General features: G+C 38.1%; 1 protein-coding gene across 1 annotated transcript in view; it reads right to left on the bottom strand.

Moving 5' to 3' along the window:
- The window catches only part of EEA1 (early endosome antigen 1), a 162,187-nt gene that overhangs the window by 117,872 nt on the left and 33,218 nt on the right, over positions 1–11,097 (bottom strand). Inside the window, exon 2 of the mRNA XM_011993184.1 lies at positions 4,424–4,516. Coding sequence (XP_011848574.1) covers positions 4,424–4,516 — 93 coding nt within the window. The remainder of the gene's footprint in view (positions 1–4,423; positions 4,517–11,097) is intronic.

Here is an 11,097-nt window from a genome sequence, read left to right as displayed (position 1 = left end):
GAAACCCCGTCTCTACTAAAAATACAAAAAATTAGCCGGGCATGGTGGCAGGCACTTGTAGTCCCAGCTACTGGGGAGGCTGAGGCAGGAGAATGGCGTGAACCTGGGAGGTGGAGCTTGCAGTGAACCAAGATAGCGACACTGCACTCCAGCCTGGGCGATAGAGCGGAACTTCATCTCAAAAAAAAAAAAAGAAAGAAAGAGAGAAAAAATTTCTAGAAATGAAAAAAAAAGACACTTAAAATGAAAATTAATGGGCATATTAAACAGCAGGTATTCTCCACAGCTGAGGAAAGATTTAATTAATTGGATAATACATTTTTTTAATCCAAAATGAAAAACAAAAAAGAAGGATATAAAATATAAAACAGACAAGACACGGTGGCTCATGGCTGTAATCCCAACATTTCGGGAGGCCAAGGCAGGAGGATCACGAGGTCAGGAAGTCAAGACCAGCCTCCAACCAGAGTCACAGATGGAGACCCTATCTCAAAAACCAAAAAATTAAAAACTAAAACAGGGAGAGGTGCAGTGGCTCACACCTATAATTCCAGCACTTTGGGAAGCTGAGGCAGGAAAATTGCTTAAAGCCAGGACTTCAAGATCAGCCTAAGCAACATAATGAAATCCCATCTCTACAAAAAAAAAGAAAAAAGCCAGGCATGGTGATGTGCACCTATAGTCCCACTACTAGAAACATCAGATTGGGAGAATTGCTTGAGCCCAAGAGTTTGAGGTGCAGTGAACTATGACCACGCTCCAGCCCAGGCAATAGAGCAAGATCTTGTCTCAAAAAATAAAAATAAAAACGAAAAAACACATATAATAGAATAAACGATAAAGGGAGAAATGTTAACATACAGGAAGCCCCCAACTTAGGATAGTTTGACTTAAAATTTTTGGCTTTATGACTGATTTATCAAGGTGTAACCCCATCATAAATCGAGGAGCATCTGTATATCTAATCTAGGTTTTAGATGGCAATATCGGAAAAAATTGAGGCAACAGTCAAAGATAATCACCGAGAATTTTCCAAAACACTTCAAATACACATTGGTGTGTACAGAAAGCCCAATGAGTCTCAAGCAGGATTAAACACACACACACATATAACAGGAAATGAAAGAAAGAGACTAGAACAGATTGACTGATTGGCTGATTAATTTTTAAAAAACAACCACAGGAGTAGAGAAAAGAATCCCTTCAATAGAACCAAATAGACTAAAAGCAGTCATCTCAACAGTAACAATATGACCCAGAAAAAAGACAGAGATGGAAGTTTTCAATGTGCTGACAAAAAAAAAAGATCTGTATGTAGAATTTTATGCTCAGCAAAATCGTGTTTCAAGAATGAGCATGAAATAAAATTTTAGACTGAAACTGAGAGTCTAGCAAATCAGTCCTCATTTTAAAAAATCCTAAACGATGTACTATAACACGAAGAAAATAATTGTAAGTGGAAGGCTGAAGATGCAATAAGGAACGGTAAACAACTATACTGGTAAACAATGGATAAATCTAAAAACAATAATAATCTCTAATTTGTGAAGATAAAAGAAAATAAGATAAATCTAAACTACTGAACCACAATACAAGTTGGGAAGTAGTGATCCATAGCAAAGCATTCAAAGGTCCTTGAAACGGAAGGAGAGAAAAGTATTTTAGACATTATGTATGTTACAAAAGAAACAAAAATGGGCCGGGCATGGTGACTCACACCTATAATCCCAGCACTTTGGGAGGCCGAGGTGGATGGATCACTTGAGGTCAGAAGTTCGAGACTAGCCTGGTCAACATGGTGAAATCCTGTCTCTACTAAAACACAAAAAAATTAGCACGGCATGGTGGCATGTGCCTGTAATCCCAACTACTTAGGAGGCTGAGGTGGGAGAATCATTTGATCCTGGGAGGTGGACATTGCAGTGACCCGAAATCACGTCACTGCACTCCAACGCAACAAAACAAGACTCTGTCTCAAAAACATAAAAAGAAAAGAAACACTAAATGAACAGAATATAATGCATAATATCCAAACTAGTAGCAGTACCCAGGACTAACCCCAGCAATGTACTCCACCACCATGTGAAGGTTGCTTACCAAAGGGCCAGCAAATAAGAATGAATAGCCAGAGAGGTAGGAAAAAAACCAGAAGAGTGTGGTATTACAGAAGCACAGAAAAGAGTGTATAGTAAGGAAGTTAAATCCAAACTAAGGCAAAAAGAGAAAAAGAAACAGAAAAGCAGGATAAAGAGAAAGTACAAAGCACAATAAAAATAAATCAATATACATCAATAACCAAAATAATTCAAAGGGGTTTTCCCAGTTAAAAGACACGTGTTACGCTCTTTGCAAAAAAAAAAAAAAAAAAAACCCCACCTAAAACAAAAGGAACAAAAAAATATGAAAATGAAAAGAAAGAAAAAGTCCAGGAGCAGTGGCTCACACCTGTAATCCCAGAACTTTGGGAAGCTGAAGCAGGCAGATCACCTGAGGTCAGGTGTTCGAGACCAGCCTGGCCAATGTGGCAAAACCCCGTCTCTACTAAAAATATGAAAAAAAAATTAGCCGGGTGTGGTAGCACACACCTGTAATCCCAGCTATGCAGAAGGCTGAGGCAGGAGAATCACTTGAACCTGGGAGGCAGAGGTTGCAGCGAGTCAAGATTGCGCCACTGCACTCCAGCCTGGGCAACAGAGTGAGACTCTGTCTCAAAAAAAAAAAAAAAAGAAAAGAAAAGAAAGGAAGAAGAAGATACACAAAATACTAATCAAAACAAAACTGGGGTTATTCCACTACTATTAAACACCAATTCACCAAAAAGATATAACAGACTAAGTAGATAAAATATGAAGCCAGTGACTGTAAACAGCATATTAGAGAAGTTTGGCTCTGAAGGAAAGCAAATAATAGATGGTACCTGAAGAGGGGATTTCAAGTCAGAGAAAAAGTTTTTGGTTTTGGTTTTTTTCATTTTTTATTTTTTGGTGTTCTTTTCTTATTTGTTTTCATATCATATGGAACAAATTTGTATGTTATTGGGAATTATATGAAGTAGAGGTAAAAAGTGAAGTAGCAGGAGGGAGAGAGGATAAATTAAGAATGAAAAAGAATGGAATCCAGAGAACAAGAAAAAGGAATGAAATTTGATAAAAAGGACTTTTTTCCAGTGTAATAAAGTAAAAGAAAACAGGTATGGCATAGGTATGATAAAATAAGAACATTTATCTAATGGTTCCTATTTTCTCAGTTATATATAAGGTGACTGAGAGAAGGTTAAAAAGAGATAGATTTCAAAACAAAGAAGGTACAAAATAACTATCTCAGAAAGTAGGAAGTTAATCCTACTAATACGATATTAACAGTATTGCCAAGCACTGCATAATACCAATACCCATTGGAATTGTTTTTTGGTGTTGTTCTGGCTGAGGTCAACTAAATTATTACTAGATTCCTTTGAGTTCATCATATCACAAACACAGTTTGGAACTTTTTCTTAAAGACATTTCCTGAAACTTGTTCTTAATAATGTCCAACTGATACTTTTCCTCCCCTCTCGCAAATTTGTAAAATCTTACTATGGTTAAAATATATATACATGGAGACAAATAATAAACAGATGGTCAGAGAGAGACAAAACAGAATGAGGAATGGACAAAAAGAGGACATATCCAGAAACGTATGCACAATACACAATTGTCAACCAAGAGGTGGAGGAGAGCAGAGAAAAAAGACTGGGTAAGGACTACAACTAGGCCTTCAAAGGGGCAACTGACAAAAAGTGTCAGAGCAAACTGTGAGTGTCTTGATCTCTTCGTGGCAGTATTATGGGTGAGTGTTATGTTCTTCACATTCCTTATCTCCTTTTTTTCTATAATCATCCAATGTTACTTATTTATTAAAAATAATATTAATGCAACTAAAGCTGACTTTTCACATTTTTTGAGGTTTTTTCACTTATTTACAATACTTTCTCCATTCATTTTTAATATAATGTATTTATATTTAATATAATGTCTTTAATATCAAAGACGAAAGTCCTTACAAAGTCATATATGAAGATAGTAAATATGTAAATTTTATAGATAACCCAGTTTTTCCTTAGTGCAATAGTTCATGACAGTACACACACATAGATACTAATTAACCTGTAATTCTTTATAAACAGACATTTTAAAATCTTCAGTGAGATGATATTAGCATTAAAGACAAATTGGCAATATTATTTTTCAGAGTCTTAATATACACTTTCTGTCTCACAACTAGGCACAGGTATATAGCTACAAGTATGTTTCCAAAGTCACATTCCAACTTATAAGAAAAACTTATGAGAAATTTTCCTATACAAATCACCAATTGTTACACCAAATATTTGCTCATTTTCCCTTAAATAATATTGAATTTTATTGCCAAGTTATTATCATACCTCTGAAGAGCTTTCATTATTGACATCCACTGTGTTTATAGGAGTTGCCGATGAATCTAAATCAGAACCTTGAGAGCCAACTCTCCCAGGAGTCTGGAACACAAACAGAAGGGGGAAAAAAAAGCAGACATTAACAATATATTCATAGGCCACTTAATAATCTAAACCTTTTCACATAAGAAAAGTAGATGTCTTTACAATAATAACAGCACTAACAGTATCCTTTATGGAAGACTGTACCTAATGCTGTATCAGAATCTTTATATATATGCATTTCTCTCATTTTCAGTCACTTTAAATTAATAAAATATATACAACGCTTTTCAAAGTCTTCAAGTCACCTTCACAAAACATCTTATTTAATCAAAATGACATCTCTTAAGACAGATAAGATGGATGTTATCTCTGTAGAGAAGAAAACAGATTTAAAGTAGGAAGCGACTTGTTCACCACTGTACTCTTTTGTTTTGGTTGTTTTTTGAGTTGGGTTCTTGCTTTGTCACCCAGGCTGGAGTGCAGTGGTGCAATCTCAGCTCACTGCAACCTCCGCCTCCCAGGCTCAAGTGATCCTCCCATCTCAGCCACCCAAGTAGCTGGGACCACAGGCACACACCACCACACCCAGCTAATTTGTTGTATTTTTGGTAAAGACGAGGTTTCACCATGTTGCCCAAAATGGCCTCAAACTCCTGAGCTCAAACAATCTGCCCACCTCCGCCTCCCAAAGTGCTGGGGTTACAGATGTGAGCCACAATGCTCAGACTACCATTGTACTGTTAACAAAAATCAGAAAGTCCTCAAGATGCAAGCTCAAGGAGGAAAAAAAAAAAGAAATCAGAAAGTTCTCAAGATACAAGTTAAAGCAAAAAAATCAGAAGATGCAGAACTAAAACGCAGATCTGATTTCTTTGACAATGCTTTCTCTCTCTCTCTTTTTTTTTTTTTTTTTTAAAAAACAAGAGTCTTGCTTTGTCACCCAGGCTGGAGTCATAGTGGCACGATCTCGGCTCACTGCTATCTCTACCTCCTGGGTTCAAGCAATTCTCCTGCCTCAGACTCCTGAGTAGTTGGGACTATAGACACATGCCACCATGTCCAGCTAATTTTTTTGTGTGTATTTTTAGTGGAAACGGGGTTTCACCATGTTGGCCAGGCTGTTCTCGAACTCCTGACCCCAAGTGATCCCCGCCTTGGCCTCCCAAAGTGCTGGGATTACAGGCGTGAGCCACAGCGCCAGCCGGCAATGCTCTCTTTTCTACACACACTAAAACTACAGTGATTCAAGTGTGCAAAAAAGACCAATGCAGCCCAAGTTATCAAGTCCCCATCACCTACCATTCAAACCAGTCATTAACATCCATCTCCAATACTTGATATGACACCATCAGAGGCACATTTTGAAGGGTTAAAGGTCTTTTCCCCCTGCACCATTTATCACTTAGCATTATCATTTATTAAAATCTAGGTGTTACTTTTATATCAAATTGCTTTTTGGATGAATTTGAAACATAGTAAAACACTGCGTAAAAAGAGATTTAAAGCACAAAAACTGACTCAATAATACTCATCAAAAAATATATAGGTACATGCTAGCATTATCCACACTTTACACATAAGGGAACCAAGGCATAGAGACTAAGTAAATTGCCCAAAGTCAGATGGGTAATAAAGGGAAGAAGGGATTTTAATTAGAGCAGTATGACTCTTAATCACTAACCAATACTCCTTCTCTATTAGACATCTCCACTGAAATGCCCCTCAATCACCCAAGATTCAAAACACCTCACTACATATTTGCCTCAAGATGTGAACATCCTGTACATCACTACTAAATGTTCAACCTAAATGCCAAATAAGGATGAATTCATAATGCTATATTCATCAAAATGATTATAAAAACTACATACAATGGAAAAATATACATGATTTAAATTATATATGAAAACTACTGATATAAGAAAAAAGACTAAAAAGAAATATTCCAAAATTCAAATTATGATTTCTGTAGTAAAACAGGAATCTTCATTTTTATGTTTTTCAGTTTTAGTTTTTGCTACTTTTTTTCTTCAGAATTTTAGATCCACACTTGAATTGCTTTTATCTTGAAAAAAATGTTTTATGTTAAAGATAAGCAAATCTCCAGTTGAATAGACAGCATTCCTTTTTTTTCCCTCATGCAGATACTTTGCACATTTATTTAGAGGCATATCTCATTTTATTGTGTGTCACTTTATTGCACTTTACAGATGTGGTGCTTTTTAGATATTGAAAGTTTGTGTCAACTCTGCCGTCAAGCAAATCTATTGCTGCCATTTTTTCAAAAGTGTGTGCTCACTTTGTATCTCTGTGTCACATTTTGGTAATTCTCACAATATTTCAAGCTTTTTTATTATTATCATATCTGTTATGGTGACCTGTGATGAATGATCTTTGAAGTTACTGTAATTATTTTGGGGCACTACAACCCATACCCATATAAGATGGCAAACTTAATTGATAAATGTTGTATGTGTTCTGACTCCTCCACTCACTGGCCATTTCCCAGTCTCTCTCCCTTCTCCTTGAGCCTCCCTATTGCTTGAGATACAACCATATTAAAATTAGACCAATTAATAACCCTATAATGGCCTCTAAGTGTTCAAGTGAAAAGAAGAGCTGCTCATTTCTCACTTTAAATCAAAAGCTAGAAATGATTAAGCTTAATGAGGAAGGCATGTGGAAAGCTGAAACAGACCAAAGGCTAGGCCTTTGTGCCAAACAGCCAAATGCGAATGCAAAGAAAAAGTTCCTGAGGAAATTAAAAGTGCTACTCCAGTGAACACACAAATGATAAGAGCACAAATTGCTGAGAACATTTTAGTGACCTGGATAGAAGTTCAAACCAGCCAAAACATTCCCTTAAACCAAAGCCTAATTCAGAGAAAGGCCATCTCTTCAATTCTACGAAGGCTGACAGAGACGAGGAAGCTGCGAAGAAATGTTTGAAGGTAGCAGAGGTCGGTTCATGGGATTTAAGGAAAGAAGCTGTCTCCATAACATAAAAATGCAAAGTGAAGCAGCAAGTGATGATGAAGAAGCTGCAGCAAGTTATCCAGAAGATCTAGCTAAGATAACTGATGAAGATGTCTATGTTAACAGATTTTCAATTCAGGAAAAAACAGCCTTCTATTGGAAGAAGATGTCATCTAGAACTACTATGGCTGGAGAAGAGAAATCAATACTGGGCTTCCAAGCTTCGACTTCCAGGCTTCAAAGAACAGGGTAATTCTTGTTAGGGGTTAATGCAGCTGATGACTTTTAAGTTCAAGCCAATGATCATTTATACCGTTCTGAAATTCCTAGGACCCTTAAGAATTATGCTAATGCTACTCTGTGCTCTATAAATAGAACGAGAAAGCCTAATTAATAGCACATCTGTTTACCACATGGATCACTGAATTTTTTTTTTTTTTTGAGACAGAGTCTCACTCTGCTGTCCAGGCTGGAGTGCAATGGCCTGATCTCAGCTCACTGCAAGCTCCACCTCCCGGGTTCATGCCATTCCCCAGCCTCAGCCTCCTGCCTCAGAGTAGCTGGGACTACAGGCACCTGCCACCACGCCCAGCTAATTTTTTTTTTTTTTTTTTTTGTATTTTTAGTAGAGACAGGGTTTCACCGTGTTAGCCAGGATGGTCTGGATCTCCTGACCTCATGATCCGCCCGCCTCAGCCTCCCAAAGTGCTGGGATTACAGGCGTGAGCCACTGCGCCTGTCCAGATCACTGAATATTTTAAGCCCGCTATTAAGAGCTGTTACTGGAAAAAAAAAAATCCTTTCAAAAATAACGCTGTCTATTAACAAGTCACCTGGTCACCCAAGAGCTCTCCTGGAGGCATACAAGGAGTTTAATGTTGTTTTCATGCCTATTAATATAACATCCACTCTGAAACCCATGGATCAAGGAGTAATTTTGACTTTCAAGTCTTATTATTTAAGAAATATATTTTGTAAGGCTATAACTACTATAGTGATTCCTCTGACAGAACTGGGCAGAGTGTGTGGAAAACCTTCTAAAAAGGTCACCACTCTAGATGTGATTAAGAACATTTGTGATTCATGGGAGGAAGTCAAAATATCAACACTAACAAGAGTTTAGAAGTTGATTCCGACCTTCATAATGACTGTGAGGGGTTCAAGACTCCAGTAGAGCAGATATGGTGGAATCAGCAAGAAAACTAGAATTAAAAGTGGAGCCGGAAGATGTGACTGATAATTTTCTTTTTTTTTTTTTTTCCTCAAGACGGAGTCTCACTCTGTCACCAGGCTGGAGTGCAGTGGCGTGATCTCAGCTCTCTGCAACCTCCGCCTCCCGGGTTCAAGCGATTCTCCTGCCTCAGCCTCCTGAGTAGCTGGGACTACAGGTGCATGCCACCATGCCAAGCTAATTTTTGTATTTTTAGCAGGGATGGGGGTTTCACCATGTTGGCCAGGATGGTCTCGATCTCTTGACCTCGTGATCCGCCCACTTCGGCCTCCCAAAGTGCTGGGATTACAGGTGTGAGCCACCGCGCCCAGCATGACTGATAATTTTCATGACAAAACTTTAATGGAGGAGGAATGGCTTCTTAGGGATGAGCAAAGAAGGTGGTTTCTTGAGATGAAATCTACTACTGGAGAAGATGCTGTGAATACTGTTAAAATGACAATCAAGAATTTAGAATATTCCATAAATTTAGTTGATAAAGCATCAGCAGCTTTTGGGAGGACTGACTCAAGTTTTGAAGGAAGTTCTATTGTGGGTAAGATGCTATCAAACAGAATGCTACAGGGAAATTTTTCATGAAAGGAAGAGTTAATCAAAGCAAAGCAGCAAACTTCATTGTTATTCTAAGAAACTGCCACAACTCCAACCTGACCAACACGGTGAAACTCCATCTCTACTAAAAATACAAAAATTAGCCATGCGTGGTGGTGCACGCCTGTAATCCCAGCTACTCAGGAGGCTGAGGCAGGAGAATCGCTTGAATCTGAGAGGCGGAGGTTGCAGTGAGATTACACCACTGAAAGAAAATAAAAAAAGGAAAAAAAAGAAATTGACACAGCCATCCCAACCTTCAGAAATCTCCACCCTGGTCAGTCAGCAGCTATCAGTATAGAGGCAAAACCTTCCACAAGCAAAAAGATTATGACTAGCTGGGCAAAGTGGCCCACATCTGTAATCCTAGTGCTTTGGGAGGCCAAAGCAGGAGGATCGCTTGAGACTAGGCATTTGAGACCACTCTGGGCAACATAATGAGACCCCATCTCTACCAAAAAAATACAAAAATTAGCAAGGTGTGGTGGCATGCACCTGTAGTCCCAGCTACTAATGAGGCAGGAGAATAGGGTCTGGAGGCAGGGAACCTAAGGCTATTTCACAGCGACTTCCTAGAACTAAATTGAAAGGAAAATCCTAACTTTCCACACCTAAGTAACAAAAGGACCTTTTAACCTTTTCTGCACGGCAGATGGGAAATTGGCTATCCACAACAAATCAGATTGCAGGCAACTCTTCATTTGCATAGAAGTATAACTGTGTAGCTTCACCCTAGGCTCTGATTGGTTGCCTTTTGCAACCAATCAGATGTTTGCACAGGAGTGTGACCTCTGTAATTTTACTTCAGCCTCTGGTTGGCTGCTTTCTGCAACCAACTAGACTGATTGTGGGCTACTACTTCATTTACATGAGGTGAGCGTGAAGTGGCTAATGGGAAATGTCCAGCGAGTATTTGGACCCAAGAAGATTCTGCATCCAGGCCCTTGAGCCGCTGCTCAGGCCCACTCCCACACTGTGGAGTGTACTTTTATTTTCAGTAAATCTCTGCTTTTGTTCTTTTGTTGCTTCATTCTTTCTTTGCTTTGCTGGGCATTTTGTCCAATTCTTTATTCAAAACGCCAAGAACCTGGACAACTTGCAGTCACAACCCTCTACCAGTGACACTAGGAAGGCTGAGGTGGGAGGATCACTTAAGCCCAGGAATTCAAAAATACAGTGAGCTATGATCACACAACTGCACTATAGACTGGGTGACAGAGCGAGACTCTGTCTCATCAAAGAAAAAAGATTACAAATCACTGAAGGCTCCAACGATTGTCAGCATTTTACAGCAATAAAATATTTTTTAATTAAGGTATCTACTTAATTAGACATAATGCTATTGCACACTTAATAGACTACAGTATGCTGTGAATATAATTTTTATATGCACTGTGAAACCAAAAAATTTATGTGACTCATTTTGTTGCGATACTGGTTTCATTGCAGTGATCTAGAACCAAGCCCGCAATATCTCCAAGATATGCCTATATGCAAGTATGCCTATATACTTGTATAATTTTTATATAAATCGGGAAACTAGAACAAATACAAAATAACAACCAGTAATTAAAGCTACAGAGAAACTCCCAAACTCTTCTTAAACATACTTCCTCAAAGAAGGGTATAAGATTAAACTTTTATTTCATATTCTGGATAGAGTATTAACCTAGCATACCATGACAAGGTGGAAATAAAATGATCTTGAATCTTTTTTTTATTTTTATTTTTATTATTATTATTATACTTTAAGTTCTAAGGTACATGTGCATAACGTGCAGGTTTGTTACATATGTATACTTGTGCCATGTTGGTGTGCTGCACCCATCAACTCGTCAGC

Source organism: Mandrillus leucophaeus, unplaced genomic scaffold (assembly GCF_000951045.1).
Source record: "Mandrillus leucophaeus isolate KB7577 unplaced genomic scaffold, Mleu.le_1.0 Scaffold427, whole genome shotgun sequence".
Taxonomy (NCBI): domain Eukaryota; kingdom Metazoa; phylum Chordata; class Mammalia; order Primates; family Cercopithecidae; genus Mandrillus; species Mandrillus leucophaeus.
This window is presented reverse-complemented; position numbering and strand designations above follow the sequence as displayed.